General features: G+C 44.0%; 1 protein-coding gene across 1 annotated transcript in view; it reads left to right on the top strand.

Moving 5' to 3' along the window:
- The window catches only part of PTH2R (parathyroid hormone 2 receptor), a 96599-nt gene extending 77519 nt beyond the window's left edge, over positions 1–19080 (top strand). Inside the window, exons 9-13 of the mRNA XM_073304765.1 lie at positions 7152–7218; positions 13410–13504; positions 16662–16800; positions 17942–17983; positions 18685–19080. Coding sequence (XP_073160866.1) covers positions 7152–7218; positions 13410–13504; positions 16662–16800; positions 17942–17983; positions 18685–19080 — 739 coding nt within the window. The remainder of the gene's footprint in view (positions 1–7151; positions 7219–13409; positions 13505–16661; positions 16801–17941; positions 17984–18684) is intronic.
- The last annotated feature ends 8117 nt before the right edge of the window (positions 19081–27197 follow it).

Genomic DNA, 27197 nt, shown 5'->3' with positions numbered 1-27197 from the left:
AAATTTTCTGGGCTATGTAATGCAGGAGGTCAGACTAGATCATAATGGTCCCTTCTGGTCTTTAAATCTGTGTATTGATTTTTTTTTAGTTTGTCTAAATTCAAACAGCCTTTGCTTCCTTTGTAAAATAAACATACTTTCCCGGTGGAGTAAGTGGTCAGAAGAAATCAAGTACAATATCTTATTAATAAAAACAGCAGCGCTGTTTGTCTGTTACATGCCATATATTCTTGCCTGATTTCTTGCCATTCATGGATATTCCACAAATTTGCAATCAGAACATAACCTATTCTGCAACATGCTTAATTGCCAGATTGACAGCCTCAGAGACTGAAAGGCCTTTATCAAACTGGGGTGGTTTGGGCTGTTGCAGTTCAAGGATCCTTGCCTTGTCACATCACCATGATTAAACTCTGAACTGAGGGAGCTCCCCCACGCCGATGGGTAAGTCAGTTCTTGACCTTGCTGCTGAGTCTTCCAGTGAAGATGTTGATTGCTCAGGTGGTTTTTGTGATATGGGCATCTGCCAACTTGAAATTGGATGGAGACCAGTGACTGGCTTCACAGAGCTCATTCAACAGCACTCAAAAGGAACCAGCTTCCACTAGCAGTAGGCTGTCACTTATACTGTGCAGTCGGTGACTTCAGTCTCTAGGGCTATCAGTCGGACGCCTTTCAAGAGAGCTACATTCGGTACCGAAAGAAACAATCGATTAAAGAATATAATGTAGTCCACGTAAGCTGTGTACATACAGGCATTTAGAAGGAACGCTACTGGTGTATAAACCCCCACTATGAACAGCAAATATCCTCCAGCCAGGTCCCACTCTTCTGGCTTTTTTTTAATTGAAAATCCTATTCTTATCAAATATCTATTTTGCAAGCTGATCACCGATGTATGGGCTGAACAGCAGGTGATGCAAATCAGCATTACTCCATTGAAGTCAGTGGTTCAACACAGATTGACACTAGTTGAAGCTCTGCTCCAAGGGTGAGGCCCCTACCCAAGAAGTGGGGAGACCTGGGTTCAAGTCCCTGCTTTGCTATTGATGTTCTGTGTGACTGTGGAACAGTCAGTCTCTTTGGGGCTTCAGTTCACCATCCAGGAAACGTGGATAATAGCACTTCCCTGCCTCAGTGAGCTGTTTTGAGGAAAAATGCATTATTCTGAGGTGCTCCGATATGACAACCATGGGCATCAGATAGACAATGTAATTACTGATGGAGTGGCACTCTGATGAGCATTCAAAGGCATTTCAGCTGTGCTAGCCACTGTCATAGAATCATAGAATATCAGGGTTGGAAGGGACCTCAGGAGGTCATCTAGTTCAACCCTCTACTCAAAGCAGGACCAATCCCCAATTAAACCATCCCAGCCAGGGCTTTGTCAAGCCTGACCTTAAAAACTTCTAAGGAAGGAGATTCTACCACCTTCCTAGGTAACGCATTCCAGTGTTTCACCACCTTCCTAGTGAAAAAGTTTCTCCTAATATCCAACCTAAACCTCCCCCACTGCAACTTGAGACCATTACTTCTTGTTCTGTCCTCTTCTACCACTGAGAATAGTCTAGAGCCATCCTCTTTGGAACCACCTCTCAGGTAGTTGAAAGCAGCTATCAAATCCCCCCTCATTCTTCTCTTCTGCAGACTAAACAATCCCAGTTCCCTCAGCCTCTCCTCATAAGTCATGTGTTCCAGACCCCTAATCATTTTTGTTGCCCTTCGCTGGACTCTCTCCAATTTATCCACATCCTTCTTGTAGTGTGGGGCCCAAAACTGGACACAGTACTCCAGATGAGGCCTCACCAATGTCGAATAGAGGGGAACAATCACGTCCCTTGATCTGCTGGCTATGCCCCTACTTATACATCCCAAAATACCATTGGCCTTCTTGGCAACAAGGGCACACTGTTGACTCATATCTAGCTTCTCATCCACAGTCACCCATAGGTCCTTTTCCGCAGAACTGCTGCCTAGCCATTCGGTCCCTAGTCTGTAGCGGTGCATTGGATTCTTCCGTCCTAAGTGCAGGACCCTGCACTTATCCTTGTTGAACCTCATCAGATTTCTTTTGGCCCAATCCTCCAATTTGTCTAGGTCCCTCTGTATCCTATCCTTACCTGCCACCGTATCTACCACTCCTCCTAGTTTAGTATCATCCGCAAATTTGCTGAGAGTGCAATCCACACCATCCTCCAGATCATTTATGGAGATATTGAACAAAACCAGCCCCAGAACCGACCCTTGGGGCACTCCACTTGATACCGACTGCCATCCAGACATGGAGCCATTGATCACTACTCGTTGAGCCCGACAATCTAGCCAACTTTCTACCCACCTTATAGTGCATTCATCCAGCCCATACTTCCTTAACTTGCTGACAAGAATACTGTGGGAGACCGTGTCAAAAGCTTTGCTAAAGTCAAGAAACAATACATCCACTGCTTTCCCTTCATCCACAGAACCAGTAATCTCATCATAGAAGGCGATTAGATTAGTCAGGCATGACCTTCCCTTGGTGAATCCATGCTGACTGTTCCTGATCACTTTCCTCTCGTGTAAGTGCTTCAGGATTGATTCCTTGAGGACCTGCTCCATGATTTTTCCGGGGACTGAGGTGAGGCTGACTGGCCTGTAGTTCCCAGGATCCTCCTTCTTCCCTTTTTTAAAGGTGGGCACTACATTAGCCTTTTTCCAGTCGTCCGGGACTTCCCCCGATCGCTATGAGTTTTCAAAGATAATGGCCAATGGCTCTGCTATCACAGCCGCCAACTCCTTTAGCACTCTCGGATGCAGCGCATGTGGCCCCATGGACTTGTGCTCATCTAGCTTTTCTAAATAGTCCCTAACCACCTCTTTCTCCACAGAGGGCTGGCCACCTACTCCCCATGGTATGTTGCCCAGCGCAGCACTCTGGGAGCTGACCTTGTTCGTGAAGACAGAGGCAAAAAAAGCATTGAGTACATTAGCTTTTTCCACATCCTCTGTCACTAGGTTGCCTCCCTCATTCAGTAAGGGGCCCACACTTTCCTTGGCTTTCTTCTTGTTGCGAACATACCTGAAGAAACCCTTCTTGTTACTCTTAACATCTCTTGCTAAGCTGCAACTCCAGGTGGGATTTGGCCTTCCTGATTTCACTCCTGCATGCCCGAGCAACATTTTTATACTCTTCCCTGGTCATTTGTCCAATCTTCCACATCTTGTAAGCTTCTTTTTTATGTTTAAGATCCGCAAGGATTTCACTGTTAAGCCAAGCTGGTCGCCTGCCATATTTACTATTCTTTCGACACATCGGAATGGTTTGTCCCTGTAACCTCAATAGGGATTCTCTGAAATACAGCCAGCTCTCCTGGACTCCTTTCCCCCTCATGTTATTCCCCCAGGGGATCCTACCCATCAGTTCCCTGAGGGAGTCGAAGTCTGCTTTCCTGAAGTCCAGCATCCGTATTCTGCTGCTTACCTTTCTTCCCTGTGTCAGGATCCTGAATTTGACCAACTCATGGTCACTGCCTCCCACGTTCCCATCCACTTTTGCTTCCCCTACTAATTCTTCCCGGTTTGTGAGCAGCAGGTCAAGAAAAGCTCTCCCCCTAGTTGGCTCCTCCAGCACTTGCACCAGGAAATTGTCCCCTACATTTTCCAAAAACTTCCTGGATTGTCTGTGCACCGCTGTAGTGCTCTCCCAGCAGATATCAGGGTGATTGAAGTTGCCCATGAGAACCAGGGCGTGCGATCTAGTAGCTTCTGCGAGTTGCCGGAAGAAAGCCTCATCCACCTCATCCCCCTGGTCCGGTGGTCTATAGCAGACTCCCACCACTACATCACTCTTGTTGCTCACACTTCTAAACTTAATTCAGAGACACTCAGGTTTTTCTGCAGTTTCATACCGGAGCTCTGAGCAGTCATACTGCTCCCTTACATACAGTGGTACTCCCCCACCTTTTCTGCCCTGCCTGTCCTTCCTGAACAGTTTATAACCATCCATGACAGTACTCCAGTCATGTGAGTTATCCCACCAAGTCTCTGTTATTCCAATCACGTCATAATTCCTTGCCTTCACCAGGACCTCCAGTTCTCTCTGTTTGTTTCCAAGGCTTTGTGCATTTGTATATAGGCACTTGAGATAACCTGCTGATTGCCCCTCATTCTCAGTATGAGGCAGGAGCCCTCCCCTCACAGACGTTCCTGCCTGTGCTTCCTCCCGGTATCCTGCTTGCCCACTTACCTCAGGGCTTTGGTCTCCTTCCCCCGGTGAACCTAGTTTAAAGCCCTCCTCACTAGGTTAGCCAGCCTGCTCGCAAAGATGCTCTTCCCTCTCTTCGTTAGGTGGAGCCCGTCTCTGCCCAGCACTCCTCCTTCATGTAACACCATCCCATGGTCAAAGAATCCAAAGCCTTCTCTCTAACACCACCTGCGTAGCCATTTGTTGACTTCCATGACTCGACGATTCGACGGTCCCTACCCCGGCCTTTTCCTTCCACGGGGAGGATGGACAAGAACACCACTTGGGCCTCAAACTCCTTTATCCTTCTTCCCAGAGCCACGTAGTCCGCAGTGATCCGCTCAAGGTCATTCTTGGCAGTATCATTGGTGCCCACGTGGAGAAGCAGGAAGGGGTAGCGATCCGAGGGCTTGATGAGTCTCGGCAGTCTCTCCGTCACATCGCGAATCTTAGCCCCTGGCAAGCAGCAGACTTCTCTGTTTTCCCGGTCAGGGCGGCAGATAGATGACTCAGTCCCCCTGAGGAGAGAGTCCCCGACCACCACCACCCGCCTCCTTCTCTTGGGAGTGGTGGTCGTGGAACCCCCAACCTTAGGACAGTGCATCTCATGCCTTCCAACCAGCGGAGTCTCCTTCTGCTTTCTCCCCTCAGACGTATCATCTGGTCCACTCTCCACAATGGTATCTGTGGAGAGAACATGAAAACGGTTACTTACCTGTGTCTGCGTTGCTGGTACCCGGACATTCCCCCTTCTTCTTCTGGAGGTCACATGTTGCCAAGCTTCTTCACTGGCCTCTTGGCTCCGCTGTGCAACGTGCTCTAAATCTTTAGAGCTTTGTGCCCGTAGAAGCATATCCTGACTTTTGTCCAGGAAATCCTCAGATTCTCGTATGCAACGCAGGGTCGATATCTGTTGCTCCAGACCTTCAATCTTCTCTTCCAATATGGATACTAGCCTGCACTTTGTACAGACAAAGTCACTTCTGTCCTGTGGAAGAAAGACAAACATGGCACATCCAGTGCAGGTCACAATAGCTGAACGCCCCCCCTCCATATCACCTTCCTACTATGAGCTTCCTCAGAGAAGCTGGCAAGATGTAAGCCTCACTGGGCTCACCCCAGGTGAACTCCCAGGCAAACTCCTGCTGTTTGCTGCTCTGCTGTTCCCCGCTGCTCAGCTGGTCCGCCGCCGCTCAGCTGGTTCGCGGAGCTCTGGCTATTTTTAAACAGCCAGGCTTCCCTGAAACAAACAAACAGACACCCCCAGTACCCACCCCCTGCAGGCTACCACCCAATCAGGCACTCGCTCAGGCTTTCAAACTGTGCTCCCAGCAAACACACACTCGGATACTCACTCAGCAAACACACACTCGGATTAAGAAGTCTGTTATTCCAGCTGAATTAAGAAGTCAATTAAGAAGTCTGTTATTCCAGCTGAAAAATAACCATGCAAACACCACAAATGATGAATTTTGGGTGTGTTTGGTTAGCATTTGACCCTTTATATGCAATGTAAATTCATACTAAAACATTACGTTTTCTACAGGGCTGAAACACAGTGTCCAGCATGACAATCAGTTGACGTTCTTTCATGTCTGTGTCGGTATGAAATTGCAGACATTATTTTGTCAACAACAGGAAGAAAATAAGTCCTTTAGAGAGCAGAAGGCGCTGTTGACAAGCCTGAATAGCTAAGAGTCTCATATAGAGTAAGACAGAAAATTATTGTCATGTTCAGACAACACATACGCCCATTCAGCAGGAAATGCGCTCATAAAATATCCCTAAAACAAGGCCTGAGGTTGCTTAAGACTTGCCACTCCAGGCTCATGACTACTTGTAAATGGATGCGCCAGAACTTTGCAATTCATATGCATTATTTACTAACCACAGGCTAACTGTGTGAACCTAACTCAGCCTGGAGAGCACTTAGTCATACCAGGGACCCATTGAAGTCAATGGACAAATGGGTGTGCTTAAGCACGCCCCGGCAGGAAAAAAGGCTTCACAACTTATCCCTAAACTGACATGTTATTCCTGTAAAACCAATGGTATCTGCATTTAGCAAGTAGTGTCATGGCCTCTATCGTTAACATGATTACAGCTACAGCTGACCCAACTGTAGCATGTGTGATGAAGTATTTACATTGCTTTAGAATAGCTAAACAGCTGTAATACCTACATTTATATAATGAAAACATGCAGCAGGAGGTAAAGGATCACATCATTTTGGCTTATGTTTTTATAGAGACAAACTCTGATTCCCTGTACCCTCATCATTAGTCGTCAAAGCCCTGCATTTTTGTCTAATATGGGCCATTTGGGTTGTATTGATCAGTCTTGTTTTCGCTTCCACTCTCCGTCATTTATCTATTAGCCAAACGCATTTTTTGACCCCATTCTGAAGCTTGAACTTATGGCTGACATGCTTTTCCTGGTTAAAACCCATGTCTCCAGTCAACGGTCATGAAAGCTGCTGTCTTGACAGCGCAGGCGAATGACGCCGTCTGTGCAACCACTCCTGCAGCAGTGGAAGTTACCCACGTTGTCTTCTCAGAGGGTCTCAACTGTGCCCCAGCGGGATCAGCTCTTGACTAGAGCTTCCAGTCTCCTTGTCCTTTCACTCTGCGAGTGCCAACAATGGAGGCAGTTAGTCCCAATGGGGGATGGGGGGAGTGTCATTGTTTTGAGGGTGATGATGTGGCTGGTTTTGTTGGTCTTTTCGTAGACTGATAGCCTAGCGCTGACTGTTTCTTTTGGCTGACCTAAATCGGTGGCCCATTCATCTACACGCCTCCAAAGTGAGCATGACCCATTCTAGCCAATGGGGAAAAAACAAAACTAAAAAAAAACCCAAAAAAAACCCCCACCTTTGATTGTTTATTGCTGTTGTCATTAGTTTAACTCTAGGTATTTGTTGATATCACAGATGCTGGGAGCTCAGTGCCGGCGCTATCAAATGGATTTACCAAGCACCGATATTAGCAGCCATTGGGGTAGGTTTTATACATGCGATGTAGTGTAAATAGTTTATTGGTTGTCTGATTTTTTTTAAACTCTCTGGCTTTGCTGTAAACGACACAGGTTCTGAAGTGAGAGTGGGGATGGGGAGGGTGGAATGAGGAGCAAGTTACCTTAGTCTCTCAACTAACTCTTGGGATCGATCAGAAAAAGTGACTCAAGAAATGAAGTTGATCAAGGTGAAGCTTTCCCTAGTGATGGATGAATGAAGAGTCAGCAGTTAGACTCTGTTCAGATAAATGCTCCAAATTTCAGATCCTTTTCCTAATTATTGAAATCTCTTGAGTCTATAAAATTGGCTGGAACTTGCCCGAAAACAGATGTTCTCATGGAATTTCCAGTGCTTCCTGTCCAGGCCAGGAATAACATAAGAACAGCCTTTGCGTCAGGATTTAATCACTTTCTTTATTGGTCCCATCCAGAAGTGTAAAAACGGGTGACAATGAAAAGCAATTTAAAAATAAAGTTAATCCAACTTTTGGCTTTTGAACCTCAAGGGGAAAGTTTAGGGCAAAAGCTGTAATGGCTTCTTTTTTTAAAATTCCAGACTGAGAACACTTTATGATAGCTGATAAAAATGATCATATTCAAGTGTAGGCCAAGGGTTCCCTTTTCAAAATCACGTGAGTTCCATTTTCAAAAGTATATGGGAAACGAAAGATCTTCTTTGCAGTTTCAATCCCCGTGCCCATATTCTCATCTTGAATTTTAGCCCTGTAACATTTTATGCTAAAGGGAATGGCTGAAAAGCACAGAGTGGGGCAAGGAAGATAGGAAAGTGATGTGTGACTCCAGGAGCCGAATCATGCGGCTCTTCCATGTGCGAAACCCTCATTGAAACTACTGGGAGTTTGATATGAAGGTAGATTCTTCAGAGGGGATAATGCTAATGAGTCCATACTTTTGCTTTTAGAATTATAGTGTTTGTATCCACAATGGCCCAAGTCCTGGGCAGCATTGCACAACCCAAGTACTGCACTGGGTACTATCTTTGTTACCGTAACTTGGCACACAAATAATAAACATAATAATAATACGGCAGCTGGACCTGCCAAGTTTCATGCATCTCATGATTAATCTCATGTCTGTATTTATGTAAAATCAGTACGTCATAAATCTCATTCATGCTCTGTGTTTGGCCCAATTTTTGACACACATGAAAATACCTGATGATTATAACTGGAACAATTTATTCAAATACAGAATTAAAAAGACTGGCATTTGCCAATGCATAGGGAAACCAAGAATTGTGTCTCCATTATCCTACTAATTAATCTGGCCCATAAAATAAATATTATATTTAAACAGAATGTAGCTGTACACTCCCCTGGCATAACTTAAAAATAATTTAAAAATATTCCCCAAAATAGCTAAAGCACAGCAGGGCGATCCAATATAACCCACCATCAGCAACCCCAGCATATTAAAAACATAAATACCCTTTCCCCACCAAAGCTTAACTTTGCAGCATGCCGTGAGGATCAGTAGTAGAGCTGGTTGGACAATTTTTGGTGTGGGGGGGAGACGGGGGCGAGGGCAGTGTCAAAAATGGCCTTTTTAGGAAATTGACAAATTTCTTGACCTTTTTTTCTCCCAAACGGTCCTGGTGTTTTGAAGAAACATAGAAAACAAAAATATGGGGGGGGGGTATTTAAGTTTTTGAGGTTTGATTTATCATTCTTCCTGTTGGCAACATGGGAAGGGCGGGGGGGGGGCGGAGAAAGGAAAAATAAATAAAGTCCCAAATGAAAACTTTTCTATAAAAATGTTAAAGAAAAAAATTGGAATAACCCAATAATTGTTCCTTTTCTAAACCAGCAGAACAAATAACACTGTGCTATTTTCATGACATGGTTCTCACTTTCTGATCATGTCAACTGATCAGATTTGGTCTGTTTCAGACCACTGAGTTGGGATTGAATTCCAAAGCCATGAGGCCAGAGAACACTCAGCCAATTGCCCTTTCTTATTTATACCAGCATAGCTTTCACTGCAGCACCTCTGCTGAGCTCATCTGTACACTGTGCAGAGCCTGATGTGACACCTTAAAAACACATAAAAATGGGATTTTTTTTAAAGGGCCGCTGCATACTGAATTTTCATCATGCATCAACTTAACCTGTCAAAGGTGCTTCTGTAACCAGGACACATGCATCCTTACACAGTTAATTTTGTTTGCTTCAGGAGAAGCAGAAAAAAAAAATCTTTGGAGAGCGTTTTCTTCTTCTGTTATATTTACATTTATATCATCCTTTGTTTCTAGACACACTTAATTTCTGCTGCCTCGGCCTCATAAAAATTCACTAGTAATGGCTGTAGCTCTTGCCAGAGTCTCTTGTCTTAGGAGCGGTGTTGTAATAAATGATCAAATTTGTCCAGACATTAAAATCTACTTTTCAGACTCATCTGTGATTTAAGGCTTTTAGATGGCTCATTGAAATGTGCTTAACTCAGAGTCTAGGTATTAGACATGGCCCCTGGTTATTAGCCGCTTCTGCACTTGACACCAAGCTTTTTTATTATAATCAAAATGACACTTTGGTGAGTTTCCAGAGCTATCACTCTTACTGGGCTCAAAACACATTTGTAGTAAATGAAGTGTTATGACAGGTTGGGACAGGAGATCTGGATTCCAAGCCAGCTTGCTTCCCAAATGAAAGTGAGCATGGCAGTTTCAACTTGATTGCCAGCATCACAAAACTGTGGGACTGAGACCTCAGGAGAGTGGACGAGGTTTGAAAGGTGAGGACTAGCTGCACTGAGAGAATTGTCTGGGGAATGGTATATGCTGGTCCTGCATTTAGCAAGCTACTCTCATGCCAAACCAGGAGTGAAACTGTGGGGACCCAGACCCCACTACGGACCCAGACCCCACTACCAACCCAGGATTCCAGGCAGCTTGTACAGCCAATGGAAGGGTCTATGCCACCACATCTTCACTGCGGGTTTTTAGATCCACTAGCTAGATTAAAGCTAGCATAGGCATGCCTACCTGCACTGTGTAGTGTAGACATACTCTCAGTATTTGTACAGGACCTAGCACAATGGGGTGCCAGTCTCAATTGGGGCCACTAAGCACTACTGTAATACATAGAAATAACAACATTACTGGTGCCCCCATCCTATTTTACGGAACAAATTTTATTATCAAACACTCCGATCGCAAGCTAGCTGTTTCTTTCGTCTCTAGAACAGAACACGGGGTTTTTCTTCAAGCCCAAGAGTAACAGTTTGCACTGCTGTTTGCTCTCTGAGTACAAAAGCCACCCAGTTGTATGACCGGACATTATATCTGATGCACTGGTTTGTTTTCAAATGAACCTGGAAATATTTCAGGAAAGCCAAGTAACAAACAAACCAGCATAAAAACTGGCTGAGAGAAATGAAAACAAATAGAGACAAAGCACATCCTTTTTAAAGGCACACACCCAGGAAACCAAAAAGAGTAACATCAAAATGAAAGGTTTCAAAAAAACGACGAAGTCACCTTTTCTTTGGTTAGTGAAGATTTTGGGGCTGTTTGTGGGCTAACTTACATAGGTGTAAAAGAGGAGTAACTCCACTAAGACAATGGAACCTGATTTGTGTTTACACTGTGACCCCTCTTCCTCTCTTTGGCAACGTGAAGTGGATGTAAATTCTCCTTTACATTAATATAATGGTGTAAAAGGGTCTTAAGTGTAAAGGAGAGCCATGCCCAATGATATACAGCCGCACAGAACTTGTGTAAATGAGATTGGAATCAGGTCAGTTAGTCACAGATTTTTAGGGATCATTGTGATGATTTAATCTGACCACCTGCAATCACAGGCCATCGAATGTCAAAGAATTAATTCCTGCTTCACGTCCAATAGCTCTGCTTGCACTATCTGCTAGAAAAACATGAAATCTTAATTTGAAAAATTCTGTTGCCGGAGGATGCGTCACATCCCTTGGTATCTTTATGAGCAGTGGCACAAGAGGCCCCTGCATACTGTTCTAACTATGTGCTATTTAGAATTGCTGTAGAAATAAGGAATTGCCAGAAAACAGTGACATAGGTGCTCTCTGTCAGTATACTCCACTTCGGTGCCGTATTTTGAGTGCAGTCAATCCATTCTTTTGGTGTCAATTGGGACCTTTCACTATGTTTCAAGGTGAAAGTGGCAGTAATTTGTGTAATGGAAATGGCCATGCTTAACGCAGGGAGAGCGTCCTTTCTTCAAGCCCTGTTTTTACAGCCTCAGTAATATGTGAATGAACTGTCTGTGTTCATATATGATGCTGTCCAGTTCTTGACCTGATTCTTCTCTCATGCCACTGGTCTCGTGCCAACAATTTCAATGGAATTACTTCTGATTTAAACAGCAGGAGAATCAGGCTCAGGCCCTGTGTGAATTGATGTCCTAAACTTAGCCTCTGAGGACCTATAGGAACAAGGAATTCAGAAGCCTTTCACCAAGACCAGTTTGCCTCCAGATCCCAGATGTTCTGCCCTTATTTCAGAGGTCACAGTGGCAATAAAGTCCTGGTCCAAAGCCGCTGAAGTGAATGGGAAAATGCTCCAATTGACTAGCTGGGCTTTGAGGAGAAGGGGTCTGACAGGTAGCTCAGATTTGAAAGTTTCCTAACAAATTTCTGTTTGATTCATGTGGATGAAAGTTCTCCTTAAGGGACCCCAAACCTTTTTCACTGCAACTGTTTCCACTGGCACTATGCTGTTGTGACAGCGTGGGAATCCAGTTAGTGATACAAAAGACCCATTATACTCTCAGTTTCATCCTTTGGGCAGCATAGCGTATGATCCCCTGGCAGCGTACTCACTAGATTTTCAACTGACACTATGAGACCATTTGATTGTTTGTTTGTTCACAATCAGCATCCAATTCTGCGGGAGGGCTTAGCTGATGCGATAATAGGCACTTTGGTGCATGGAATAGAAAATGCTTTCTATGCCTAATAAAGGCAGCAGGTGTATTCAGGATTTCTAAATTACACCACAGAAGTCTTGCCAAAGCTGCACTTGAAAGGGGTGGTTTGCAAATGAAAGCCCTGCGTGTACACAAGTAAAACTGGCAGTAGGTACAAGGGAAACAATGCAAACTAAACTGTGATAACAGGGCTATCTGTGATGCATAAAAAAAATTACACTGCTGTGAAGACTAGGGCTTACTATGCCCAGCGCTCAAGCAATGCCAAAAAGATCTCCGCCAGTTCAGCGGGACCTGTTTTAAGGTGCAGTATCTCCCAAACCCCCGGGGCTGGAAAGAAATGCCATATAGCTTTGGGAAGCTGGGATTCGTCCAATTTCACAGAGCTGGTACTGCCAACTCCAGTAATCCTGGCCAGATTGAGGACATCAGCCCTTAAAAACAATAAAAAAAAAACAAAACCACACACTTTATACCAAGCTGACTTTTGTTTCTACTCAGTTCCTGATGTGGTTTGAGCTGCTGCTATATTGAACACAGCTGGAGTTAGGCCCAGAGTCACCGAACTGGCTGAACTGTGCTCAGGGGAAGTGCACAAGTTGGTGATGGACTAAGGTGATATTAAGCCATCTTTGCAACTCCCTGATCATGTGGTCAATGGGCATTGGTCCTTGTCCCCAGCATGACTTAAACCTGGTGCCTGTGGCCCCAAAAGACCATCATAGCCACAGTCCCTTTTGCCAGGCTATCCCCCCTACACTAAATCAAAGAAGGGTTGACATAGGAGTGTTTATATCATCTCTCTGCCACCCAAGGATTCCTCCCTCCCCTGACCCAGGTAGCCAGTCCACTTTGCACCTCTGGAGTAGCCTCCAGGCCAATGAATCTGGCCCTAAAGCTTTTAGTAATGGAAAGCATGGGATCCCATAATTAACACCTCATCAATATCTAACTTAACCTATGTCAGAACTGAAGTGGTTTAATTTGGCATGGTTGACTTCAATGGAGCTGAAAATCTGGCCCATCCATGATAACCAAGTGATGTGATATCTCACAACTAGCCAGGGCTAGGAACTTCAGAACCAGTAACTTTTCCAAGCAATGTCCTGGACCAGTGATCAGAAAGATATATTTTATCCTTGCTGCAGTTTTCCTATGTGGCAAAATGTTCTTCATTGTTTTTGTGCCTATGCTCCTGATTACATTCTTTTCAACCAACCTTCAAACCCCCTGTAATACCGCTCTGCATTTTACAGCTGAACTTCATTCTGTTCCTGAACACCGTACGGGTTCTGGCAACCAAAATATGGGAGACAAATGCTGTTGGGTATGACACAAGGAAACAATACAGGTAAATCCCTGGGCTGGATTTTGTTTAACAGCATAGTCAAGATTTTTCTGGCTAAAAGGGATGCTTTAAACGGTATGAATCACCTACAAGTCTCAATAAAAGGTGAAGCAGCCTTTGAAGCATAGCTTCTGAGAAATTTCGGGGTTGATGGATTGTTTTGCTACATTCATCTGAAATATCCTGGTTTTGTAAATTCATCTTCCAGACTGTGTGGGCATACAAGTTCAGCTTTCCTGTGGGCATTTCTGAAAAATATTCATTCATTTATTCTAGGGCTGTCAAGCGATTAATTGCACTGTTAAACAATAATAGAATCCCATTTATTTAAAATATTTTTGGATGTTTGTTTTCTACATTTTCAAATATATTGATTTCAATTACAACACAGAGTACAAAGTGTACAGTGCTCACTTTATAGTTATATTTGATTACAAATACTTGCACTGTAAAAAACAATAGTATAATTCACCTAATACAAATACTGTAGTGCAATCTCTTAATAACCAAAGTTGAACTTACAAATGTAGAATTATGTACAAAAAAATAACTGCATTCAAAAATAAAACAAATGTAAAACTTTAGAACCTACAAGTCCACTCAGTTCTACTTCAGCCAATTGCTCAGACAAACAAGTTTGGTGACAATTTGCAGGAGATAATGCTGCCCACGTCTTGTTTACAATGTCACCTGAAAGTGAGAACAAGCGTTCGCATGGCCCTGTTGTAACTGGCTGTGATGGGTTCGGTCACAGGGATCCCCTTTGGGACTGTCACCTGATGTGCTGGAATCACCTCTGAGCCCGTTTTCCCTGCACTACAGTATTGTATGAGGTGAATTGAAAAACACTCTTGTTTATCATTTTTACAGTGCAAATATTTGTAATCAAAAATATAAAGTGAGCACTGTACACTTTTTGTATTCTGGGTTGTAATGGAAATCAATACATTTGAAAATGTAGAAAAACATCCAAAAATTTTTAATGCATTTCAATTGGTATTCTATTGTTTAATAGTGCAATCACGATTCATTTTTTTAATTGCAGTTAATTTTTTTTGAGTTAATCGCGTGAGTTAACTGCGATTAATCGACAGCCCTAAGGCTACAACTCTAGCACACCTAACCATAATGAAATATCATTAAAAAAAAAAATCACACACACACACAAATGCTTACAGAACTCTCATAGAGGGGTACTCTCAAAAATCCCCTCTTACTCCTATAACCACCACCACCACTTGGGACCCAAGTCAACCCATTGATCTACCAAACTCCTGAGAAAACAGATGGGTCTCGCAGGTTAACAATTCTGGGGGTGGCGAATCAAGGAGAGGGAGTGCATTCCAAACTGAGCACCCAACTTGGAGAATGTCCTGCCAGCAGATGTATACCTTTAACTCAAGCAAGGTCCAGCATCTCTTCAAGGTGAAAGGTGGGTTCTCAGTTAACCAGCTCCCAAACCAATGAAGGACTGTCACACTGTTTGGAGTGGTTCACAACTGTGAGTGTCAATCTCAGGGCAGACTGTCAAAAATTAGATTTCACCAACCCAGTAACAAATGTGAATTCCTGAAGCACCATACCAGTCTTACCATGGAGTCACAGACAGTCCCCTCAGGCATTCCACGCTATCTTGCCAGCCAGGCAAGCTGGACTCAGTGATAGTTGGCTGCCACATAAAACCAAAGACCACAAAAGATTCAGGTTGCTTCCAGTCCCCACAGACCAGTCACTTACCCTAGGTCAATTTGTACCTAGATCTCACACCACAGACAACACTTGTAGCCAATCCTGTAATAAACTAACTAAGGATTTGTTAACTAAGAAAAGGAATGAGAGAATTATTTACAGGTAAAGCATATATATGCCAATGAGTTACAGTTTATGGTTCCAAAAGGTGACAGAGTTGTAGAAATCCGTCAGCACTGAATGTCTTATAGGGCTAACCCAGCTTGACCCTAGAGATCTCTGCTTCTGTTTCATGGCTCCTGCAAAAGTCCAAACAGCAAAAGTTTAATATAATATAAAATGCAAATTTTAATATAATTAAAGCTCCAGCTGGAACCAAATAGGCAGTCAGTTCAGACTCTGGAGCACTGGTGTAATGTATTCTCTCCACGGCGCTCTGCTTAACAAGTGGTTGGCCACATACTGCACTAGCTTCAGTTTCCAGTTGATTGCGGTGTGTAGCCTCCTGTAGAGTGAATTACAATAAACTATTCCTAAGGTGACAAAAGCGCAGATGAATGTGCAAAGGCCTGCATGAGAAAAGAAAGATTACACCACCTGCCAATGGGAAAAACACTCCTGGCTGTCACACTTACCCGAGCAGCGGGCTCGGTAGTGGCACACTGAAGTTGCAAAGCTGTATTGAAAGGGCGGTCCTAACCAGGGGAGCACCTCCGCCATTTTCTGGAACAGTTTGAAACTGATCCCTTCAGGTGTGTCCTGGGGTGCAAAAGTAGACAGGGTGCAATGGGGAGGTTGTGAGCCCATGCTCCCAGCCTCCACCACACTGAGCAGTGGAGCTAGCCAGCCGTGCAAGGGATGTAGCAGCAGGGACGATTCCACTGGACCTCTTGGAGCTCCAATGCTTCACAGATCTCTCACTGAGGTGTTGCAGCTACAAGCCACACCCTATTGGAGGGTTTTTGCTGCAAGCCACAGTAGAGCCCTTAATTTGTAGTGTTTTCTTGGAAATGCCCATTTCCTTTTTAACTGAACCTTCCCTAGGCTCTTGAGCTTTTCAGCATATCTCACAAGAAAAGAGATCTTTTGCTTTTTCAAGATGAAGTGTAAAAGCTCTCACGGGTCCAATGTAATAGAAAAGTACTTGTGTACCACAGTGCTAATTCACGTAGTAAGTACCTGCTGAGGGAGTGACGGCTGCAGTACACATCACCCTTGTTGGGGTACATTTTGGGGACACAATCAAGTGGGACTCTGTTTTATGCTGGATTGAGGAAATGTAATTATCCCACATTGCCACTGGGACTTTTTATGCTGGAAAATGATTAGCTAAAAACAAAATAGGAAGTCATTACTCTGTAGGAGGTTGAAAAGTCAACAAATTTATGTTAGATGTAATCTTAATGAGTCTACATGATCTCCTCACTGCAATCCACTCTCATTCTTGTATTTTTTTGTAACTCTCTTACAGGAAGTTAGCAAAGTCCACCTTGGTTCTGATTCTGGTCTTCGGGGTGCATTATATTGTCTTTGTGTGCCTACCGCACACTTTCACCGGGCTGGGATGGCAGATCCGAATGCACTGTGAGCTCTTCTTCAACTCTTTCCAGGTGCGAGATATATTATCCGTTTTGTTCTCTGTCCTTCTCATCCCTTACCCCTTCTCTCTGGTTTTCTGCAGACCCTTGACACTGTGTAACAGTGTAATTCTGATGCCAAAGGCAAATCACATTTTTACAGAGCTCTGACAAGGTTGGTCATTGAGTTCCTAAACCTAGGAGCAGCTGGGGGCTCGTTCCACACTAGAGAAAACACAACAGTACTCCTGCTCCTCTGTGTGCTATTTACCATGGAAGGGTTGTGATGACTATATCTGGAGTGTGTTTTCTCTGCTGGTGTATTATTAGCTTTTGTGATAAAATAGATGTCTTTTTGTTTCCTAGTTAGGAAAGTTCTGCTTCAAGGATGAAGCTTCTGACTTTAATTTACTTTTCTACTATATGCATTCAGTTACTATGACAACTGGGTGTAAATAACCACAAGATTATGTAGGTTCCAGAAATAACAGTGAAAGCAGACATTGCAGACACGAATCTGAAGATAGAGAGCAGAGCTGATTGGTTGGAATAATTTTCCAACACAAAATGCCATTTTCACAAAAATCAAAATTTTCTGTAGGAAAATATCAATTTTGCAAAAAAAAAAAAAAAAAATTGATTCTCTCAGGAAAACTGAAGTGATGGTTTTCCAGCTGCCCTGTGCAAAGGTCTTGTTAATTTCACTTTCTGACTCTTGTCAGTTTCACATTCTCTCTGCAGGCAGGATTCTGGCCAGTGGAAACATTCCATTTTAGTTCTCCTGAAAGGGAATTTTTCTGGAAGTTTCTTCTCACAAAACATTTCACATTTTTTTACTTTCTGTCCTCATTTGGCACCAATTTTTTTTCCCCCAGGAATGTGAAATATTTCATGGGAAGGGATTTCCATTTTCCAGCCAGTTGTACTAGAGAGAGTATCTAGCTTCCATCTCCTTGTCTTCTTTCTCCAGGGATTGTGATAACAGATAAAACTCTGCTGGGTGTAGCTAAAATAACATGGAAAGAACTTGGAAGACTTTGAGAAATGATAAACTTCATTAATATGTTTAACATAAGTTAGACATGCTAAAATTTAGCTGGAAGGAGACTTACATTTGACATGCTTCTTCACATGGCAATTATCCCTTAATAATTTATGCTTCCTTATCCTTCAGGGTTTCTTCGTCTCCATCATCTATTGTTACTGCAATGGAGAGGTAAGCTGAAAGCCCGGATTGGATGAGGCTCCTAACCAAAAATCACTGCGTGACAGAAAGGGATATTTTGTACAGAATGTAATAAGAGGGTAGTTGTGAGTTAGCAGTTTGTCCCTACAGCTACTGAGCAACTCTTAAAGGGATAGGGTCAGGCAGTTGGTTCCCTAAATTGTTATGAATTATAAAATAAACAAAATGGAAACAATTTTTGTCTAGATTTGAACAAGCCCCTGTATTATTTGCACCTTGGTCAGAAACTGACTAGTAATATTCATTGTACCAACGGAGTGAAATGACATGCATGATGAAATGTAAATGCAATGTTTAAAAAGGTCTTTCAGTCAAGGTGACATTAGTGACACAGGGCCAGATTCTGATGCTCTTACTTCAGCAACACTTTACTCTAATGGTCCCTTCTGGCTTTATCATCTGAATCTATGATTACAGTAGGACTGGAGAAAGTTAATTAGAATCTGGCTGATAGGTGATGACATTTGATTGGGCATTTGGGATTTTTCTTAAGGGTTAATATGTGATTTTTTAACCTGATTTTACACAGCTGGAGGGGCTTCATATCATGTGAATTTTCAAGATTGTGCTTTAAAGGGAAGATGGTTAAAGGTTTCCTTTAGCTTTTGACTCCTTCCCCTTACAATTTATGCCTTAGATCTGTTGATTGATTTTGTTTTTCCCTCTGGTAGGTTCAGACTGAAATCAAGAAGACTTGGACTAGATGGAACCTGGCTATTGACTGGAAAAGGACGACTCCATGTGGCAATTACAGATATGGCTCCGTCCTAACCAACATGACCCACAGCACCAGCAGCCAGTCTCAGATGGTGGCCAGCTCCTGCATGGTTCTGATTTCCAGCAAAGTCTGCAGAAATGCCAGTAGGCAAAATGAGGCACACATGAATTTGCCTGGGTACGTTAGGAGCAACTCTGAACAGGACTGTGTGCACCACTGGGTTCGTGAAGAGGCCAATGAAAATGAAGAGAAGCAGGTGGATGATATATCGCTCAAGGAATCACTTAGACCGCGGGGTAGTAGCACAGACCCTGAGCGGAACAGGGTAGAAATGGAGGAGGCTCTGTGAACAGTCATGGACATCCATGGGGATGTCCAATATAAAACAAGTTGAATCCTCTTATGATGCCAACAGCTACTAGTATCTGTATACTGCCTTGAGCCAATCTCGGTGAAGATCTTAGTCAATGATGAAGCTCAATTTACAAGGACTCCAGACCTACATAATGCTGCTGACTACGCAAAATGGTTTCTATGCCACTGTCAAGGTTCCCTCCCCACTCTGAACTCTAGGGTACAGATGTGGGGATCTGCATGAAAGACCCCGTAAGCTTATTTTTACCAGCTTAGGTTAAAAACTTCCCCAAGGTACAAACTTTGCCTTGTCCTTGAACCCTATGCTGCCACCACCAAACGTGTTAAACAAAGAACAGGAAAAGAGACCACTTGGAGATGTCTTCCCCCAAAATATCCCCCCAAGCCCTACACCCCCTTTCCTGGGGAAGGCTTGATAAAAATCCTCACCAATTTGTACAGGTCAACACAAACCCAAACCCTTGGATCTTAAGAACAATGAAAAAGCAATCAGGTTCTTAAAAGAAGAATTTAATTAAAGAAAAGGTAAAAGAATCACCTCTGTAAAATCAGGATGGTAAATACCTTACAAGGTAATCAGATTCAAAACATAGAGAATCCCTCTAGGCAAAACCTTAAGTTACAAAAAGAAACAAAAACAGGAATATACATTCCATCCAGCACAGCTTATTTTACCAGCCATTAAACAAAAGGAAATCTAATGCATTTCTAGCTAGATTACTAACTAACAGAAGTTTTGAGACTGCGTTCCTGATCTGTTCCTGGCAAAAGCATCACACAGACAGACCCTTTGTTTCCCTGCTCCAGCTTTGAAAGTATCTTGTCTCCCCATTGGTCATTTTGGTCAGGTGCCAGCGAGGTTATCTTAGCTTCTTAACCCTTTACAGATGAAAGGGTTTTGCCTCTGGTCAGGAGGGATTTTATAGTGAAAGAAAGGTGGTTACCCTTCCCTTTATTTTTATGACAGCCACAAATGGCAAAGGCACAAAAAAGTGAATTTTTAGCCAGAGGCTTTATACACGATAAAACATTCTGTTGAGACACAGCCATTCTTTATATGCTTACACTACCTGCATTACACTTAAAACTCTGCACAGCAAACACATCTTAGCTGGTTTATGCAAATGCTCTTCTGAAGGCATGTGAAAGGTGACTCCTCTATTTGTACACCTGAAAGGTGGAAATAAGAAGGTTTACAGTATATGCATGTGAAGGGATTCTCTGGACTCCAAAATGTCTTCGCTGTGAATCACAGGGCTGGGAAAAACTTAAGGGTTTCCATCCAGTACCTTGTGAACTTTGATCTCAAAGCGGAATGTTTCAAATGTTTCAAATCATGTTTTTAAACTGAGATGCTACTTACGTTTGATTATTTATACTATTGCTTTAGTTTGTTTTATGGAAACATCCAAACCAAAACCTCATGTACTATGCGACCTAAATTCTCTAATGAGACAGCCCCTACTGCATGCACTGAGCTCTGCAGTGATTTGGGAATTAAGTGGCAATACTAACTGAATATGAAATCATTTGAAAACCTTCCGGTTAACTGAAATAATGCTAAAAAGAGCACCAGAAAATTTAAATATAATTAGTGCCCTGTAGTGGAGGAATGTCTCCTGCTGTATGTCGACCTCTGAAAGACTTTGATGTTGGACAGCGAATGGGTTTGTGCCCTCTGAATCTCCATTAAACATCAAAAGAAGCCGTGATTGGATGAATAGAGACCTGAACTACTTCAGCCAGCTTCAGTACTGTGTCAAAAGCACTTTTATTAAACACGTCAAGATCTTTGCCAGATACTTACTTCCTGTTGGCCAACTTTGGTCCAAAGATCCTTATGCGGAGATCGAATTCTTCTGCTGGCACACAATCCCACTCCGTTCTTCCATGGATTTCCAAGCAGTGGAGTTCTGCTACAGGGGGGATCGGATACACAGTCTGGCAGCTGCCTACACCACGTCTCTCCACAGCCCCTCTAAGTGCACCCCTCTGACATGCTTCTGCTGTCCAGGCAATTTTTCATTGCTTCCCCTCATGCGGAGCTGCTGTGTAAAGTGGAGAAGACGCAGTTGAGCTCAGATGTGGTAATGGACATGGTATAACAATCGGACAGAACAGTTAAGGAGCTGCTGCTTGCCTCGCCATGTTGGCCTAGGTAGGGGGAACTCATAAGAGAGCCCCTAAATGGAAATGCAATGGCTCCCATCGTGGTAGGCTAGTGCTGCCGTCCGTGCCACAGTCTTGACTCTTAGAAAGATTTCACTCTTTCTGCCTTCTGCTCGGCCATAACAAGGGCAACGGCAGAGGGGGAAGCCCAGGAAATGCACTGAATTCCTCCCTTGTGGGAAAAACTCACACCACGGCCCAGGGGTGAAGATGGCAGCAAAAAGGCCATTTTTGTGGTGCTGCTGTGTAAGCTGGACCGCTTGGGGTGGGGTGGAAGGTGCAGTATGCTGCCATTCACATCCCCACATGTCTACATGAGGCGGGGGGGGGAGGGAGGGCTTCCATCCTAACTATTGAGAAGTACCAGAGTGTGCTGTAAAACACGGAAATGTTTTTTAAATGACTGAATTTGTGGGAAATGGGTGAAAATAGTTTAAATTTCATCTGAGTGTCAATTGAGCCGAAAAGACTGAGATAACTAACGAAGCAATGATCTGTTTGGAGTAGATTTGAAATTTACCAGGAACGGCAGCGCATTTCTCCCTACAAGGCATGAAAAGAAGAACAGGCCAGGGCGATGCCAAGTCCGCTCTCTGGGAACTGCATGATTTCCCACAAAAAGTCCCAGATCCCACAGCAACTTGGTTTATCCCAATTGGATTTGGCATGGGCTAAGCTAGGCTGAATGAAACATCAGAGGGCTGATGCTGTGAAGTGCTAACTGATGTTAGATGTCCATTCTGCTGTTTCGGTTGCTGTTGTTTCATGATTTTGTTGGGTAGCTATTGTTCAGTGGCACATGAGAAACATTAAAAAACACCCTCCTTTTTTCAGCTTTTCAGTTGTGCTTAAAGCTTTGGCCTGGCACTTGTGCTTCTCGTTTATTTCTGCCTCTGTGGCCTATCAAATCTCTCTCAGAGACGCTTCTTCATTACAGTGATCCTTTTCCTACCCAAAAAGGAAAGGAGTACTTGTGGCACCTTAGAGACTAACCAATTTATTTGAGCATGAGCTTTCGTGAGCTACAGCTCACTTCATCGGATGCATACCGTGGAAAAGGTATGCATCCGATGAAGTGAGCTGTAGCTCACGAAAGCTCATGCTCAAATAAATTGGTTAGTCTCTAAGGTGCCACAAGTACTCCTTTCCTTTTTGCGAATACAGACTAACATGGCTGTTACTCTGAAACTTTTCCTACCCAGGTATTCTCTGTGATTAAAAGCTCAGATTTCCCTCATTGAGCCTATGAACTAGCCGGTAAACCTTATAGACAGGGGAATAGACAAGATGGCAATTAGTGGGAGTTAGGTGCACGAGTTCCTTTGACGATCTGGGCCTCTGTCTCTACTAATCTGGGTCAGATCTAGAGCAGCAAGAAATTGAAACAGAGCTACAGTCAATAGCCCAGAAAATAAGACAAACGTTCTGTCAAACCAATGAGCAAAGGTAAACAGTCCAGAAGAGAAAACTAGTGGGGGAAAAACCCATCAAAATGGTCAAAGATGACATGAATGTAATAGAATGGATTTACATTGCACTTCAGCACCAGCCCCTAACTGGCCAGCATTTCGACTTTGCTTATATTATAGAGGTTTATTAAAGAAGCTTATGGGTCAGCCTCATTTTCTCAACTGTGTAGATGCTGAAAAATTTTCATAACTCTTCCCTCTCCCCACCTGGCACTGACTCCAGCCCCTCTGCAGCCTTTCCTTCTGCAAAACTGGTTGCCCAAGCTCATACCTTCACACTTCATCTGAATCCAAGTCTGGATACTGGTTCAGCAACTATTTCTGCTGGAAGAGCTGTCTGCTGCCTTGGAGTAATAATATTTTCTCTTCCCGATGCACAGGAGTGACATTTTACAAATCAATCCCTGGATGCAGCTGTCTGAGGAAAGGGTCCTCCTGTCATCTTCCTTGCTTTATCACGGTGTCTCCAAAAGAGTGTTCTTTCTTTATAGTTTTAAAAAGCAAGTGCCTGGCCAGTGAGAGAGCTCAGATTGATAGCACCAGCAACATGAACACCTCCTGATTTATGGCACTGCCAATGCAACGGCAAACATCCTCTTTACTATCCAGTCAGGTTGCCTCCTACCTCACCGGGGCTGATCACATCTAGTGACAGCGAGGTAGTGCTCGTTACTTTCTGCTCAGTGCATCAGGCCAGTTTCTCCAATCTACCAGGGAAAGAAGCGGGAGGAGCAGAGCAGAGCTCAGTTATGCCTAATGGAGTAGGATCCCTGTACAACCCTGTAGCAAGACAATGACTTACCGGCACAGCACCTCCTGCTGGTCATCTGGGTAATAGCTCTTTCCAGCCTCAGAGCACCTCCTTCTGGCCGGTGTCTCGCCTGCCTCAGGCCCCATGTCCCTCCCGGACCCCAGTGCCCTTTTCCCTTGAGGTTCTGCCCACTGCAGTACCCACAGTCTCTGCGTCTCCCCTCCCAGGGGAACCCCCAACCCTCTAAACCCACCTTGCCTCAGTGGCTACTGACAGTCATCATCTAGCCCCCCGCTCACTGGGGCAGACTAAAGTCTGTAATGGGCTCTCATCACTGGCAAGGAGGATGGGAACTGCTGCCTTTGCCTATCCCTGGGCTACACCTCTATAGCCCCAGTACCTTCATGGGGTTTTACGAGGCTGAGCTCCCCAGCTCCCTTTGCCCTTTCCCAGCACTGCTCCACTTCAGGTACCTTGCTCCCAGGCAGCTAGCCCTTCTCACTCCAGGGCTAGAGTGAGACTCCTTCAGCTCCTGGCCCTCAGCCCTCTTATAAGGGCCAGCTGGGCCTGGATTGAGCTGTCCACAGCTGTGGCTGCTTCCCCAGTCAGCCTAGCTTTTCCCAGCCCCTGCCCTCTTCAGGGCTGCTTTTAACCCCTGCCTATCGGAGAGGGGCAGGCGCCCCACTATGAACCCCTCAAACCATTTCCACAGCTCAGGCTGAGTGGAGAATCAAGCCATTAATGTTCTTCTCTGTCATCATATTTAAAGGATCCATTGTAATGAGGGTATTAATGTGTTCCCGCAGACAACTGTAATACTCCGAAATACTTGGAATGGTTTTGGTGTGGGAGCAGGGAACGCTTAAGAGAATGCTGCTTTGACGAACAACGTGACCGTCAGGGGACTTCTTTCCTTGAAAAGGTGTGCATGCGCTCCCTGCTGAACAGACTTGCATTTTAAAGGGTTTGGTAAGGTCATCTAGCCTGCCTTTGACCCATTGCAACAACTGGATCTATGAGCCACTCCCTCCTATACTTGTGTCAACATGCCCCTTATGAAGAGCGGAGTCAACCTTTATTATTATTGTTGCCCGGTTAGTTGCTTCTCCAAAATGGAATCCCTAAATTCACGTTGGGCTTTCAATGCCTGTTAGTTCCATACCTAAAGCAGCTAAAAGAGCCAAAGCTTTTAAGATAACACATAGGAAATAAAAATATATAGAAGCGATGGAGGGGGAGTGTCAAAGGTTATGTCTCAAGGTCACCCCCTTGAGGTGAAGGCAGGTACTTTTCTAACCTCATACATCAGTCCGTGGGCAGCAGCAGTCTTGGGGTTGGTACCAGAGGCAGTGTCAGCTCCCACCCTCCCGCACAGTTAAAGGCCAAGACCTAGCCCTGAGAATTTCAACAAATGACACAAGCCAGTCCATCTTTTTTTCCCTTAAAAGGCTCAAGGTGGGAGTGCTGTCAATCTGTTCCTCAGCCAGTAGCCCACAGCCCTGGTCTGGTTCAGAGTGTCACCCCAACCTGAGCAGAGGACCTCGCTGTTAAGGGCCTGCCACCATGCCTCACAGGTGTGGTGAGTTGGGGCTGATTGTGACTCCAAGGGGTCTTTAACCCCTTCTTGACTCGTGGAGGGGGTTCTCTACCCCTCCACAGAGAGATTTTGATAGGCATAAAGAGTAGTTAGAGACCTAACTCCCATTGACTCAGTAAGAGTTGGCAGCCTGTCATTTGTGGCTTTGACAATCTCCCTCATTAACCCTCAAAGGCCTCAGCCAGCCACTAACTAATGAAGACACTTTCTCTGTGGGCCTGTGCCATAATTGTTCTTTAAGGGATTTTTTGCACCTTACTCTAAGGCATCTGGTATTGGGCAGGATACCAGACTAGATGAACCATGCTCTGATTAAGTGTGACAATCCTCTGTGCCTATGTTTTAACCTGTCTCTGAATCATGTGTGTATAGCAAGCATAAACTTTTGGTTACATTCATGCACCTAAGCAAAATGTATTTAACCGGGTTTCACAGCAAGGGAAAGCTTGGACTGACATTGGAACTAAAGACTGGTGCATTTGTCCTAGGCAGAGACTGGCACCCAAGGGAATTGTGATAAACCTCATGAAGAAAGGGTAAAAAATGGATATTGGGGGGTTCAGTTACAGTAAGCTTCATTGGGACAATAGAATTGGCTATACACATAACAAATCCATGAATTTAGTCTCAAGATCCTTAGCTTAGTATGCCTGGGACCATCTTTGAAGTGCTCATGAAGACTTGCGTGAGACAGCAAGATCATTAAAACAAGCAGGCAGAAAGATACAGACTGTGAGAAAGAGACTGATAAGAGCAAGAAAGCTGATTGATGTCAATTATCATGGTGGAACGCTAGTCTTGAAAAAAAGAAGCAATAGCTAAATCCTACCTTCCTCTCTCCTATTTGCCTGAGAAACATCACAGAGGTCAATACAGTGAAGGAGTGAATAAAAGACGCAAGAAAAGCCATCAAAGCTACGTAACGAACACAACGGAAATTGTACTAGCGTATTGGAGGAACCAGGAAGATTATTGATTGCTGCAAGTAAAAAAAAAAAGGGCGGGTGGCATAAAGAACGCAGATACCCTCTGAGTACATAGCAATGCTTTAAAATAAGCTATTACTTGCCAAATTACAAATGCACATTACATTTTAGAGAAGTGACTGTCCCATTTCTGACCCCCCCCCAAAAAAAGTAAACTTTTGAGCAGTGCCAGAGTTGAACCTGCGATTAACTTTTCTGAAGGTTCTGAACCATCCACTTAACTTCTTCCCTCCCCCATTGAAGCCAAGTTCTAACAGACATTGGAAAAAACGGTATTAAATACCACCCAGGAGGAGGAGTCTTGTGTTATTCCTGGCGCGGGATTAACAGGAGCAACGACGCTATTTTGCAACAAAGCTTGTCGTCATCAGATTTTCTGTCTAAAACCTCAACATATATTCCTTAGTCAGGCAAAAGTCCGGTTAGCCAATTCTATTAGGTTTGTTATGCTGGCAAGAGCTGGCACCTGGTCTGCCAAGCCTTTAGGCCTCAGCCTAGCACGGCTTTATATCAGCTGAGGAGCTGGTCCATACTGTGTTGAATAAGTGGTGACTTTATCAAAGCAACATTTTCTGAGGTGCTTTGGTGAGCTCCTCATCGAGCTTTTACGATGATGGCAGTTCGCCAAATGTATCTAAACAAACGAAGAGAGCACTGAAGTTTAGAAACATAACAGGACACGTTATGATGGATATTGTTTCTGGGCTCAAGGAGCCTGCTTCAGCTAAAGATTTACCCCCAATGTATGGAAAGCATTGACACCAGCTAGATGATGAAAGTAACACTATGCCAGCTTGTTATTTACACGTACTTCAGTGGTGCTGCACTGGTTTATACTAGCGGAGGATCCATGGTCGTGAGATGACCATGGTAGTTTTTATTTAAAAGAAATTATTCAGTGAGCCACATCAAAAGAGTATTCTTTTCACGTTCTCTTTGCGACCTGATTTAATTTAATTAGTCTGCACTGTGACCAGCAGCTTTAAATACTCCCTGGCATATTGGCCATTATGCACACAGGCCACAGCTGACATCCCAGGAAATCCAAAGGGCCAGTTTATTTTTGTCAGACATGGTTGTATTCTGATATAACCGTGACTGAAGCTGTGGGGTTGGGAG

The sequence above is a fragment of the Lepidochelys kempii genome, chromosome 11 (genome assembly GCF_965140265.1).
Source record: "Lepidochelys kempii isolate rLepKem1 chromosome 11, rLepKem1.hap2, whole genome shotgun sequence".
Classification (NCBI taxonomy): domain Eukaryota; kingdom Metazoa; phylum Chordata; order Testudines; family Cheloniidae; genus Lepidochelys; species Lepidochelys kempii.
The sequence above is the reverse complement of the archived record's forward strand: the minus strand, read 5'-3'. Positions and strand labels throughout refer to the sequence as shown.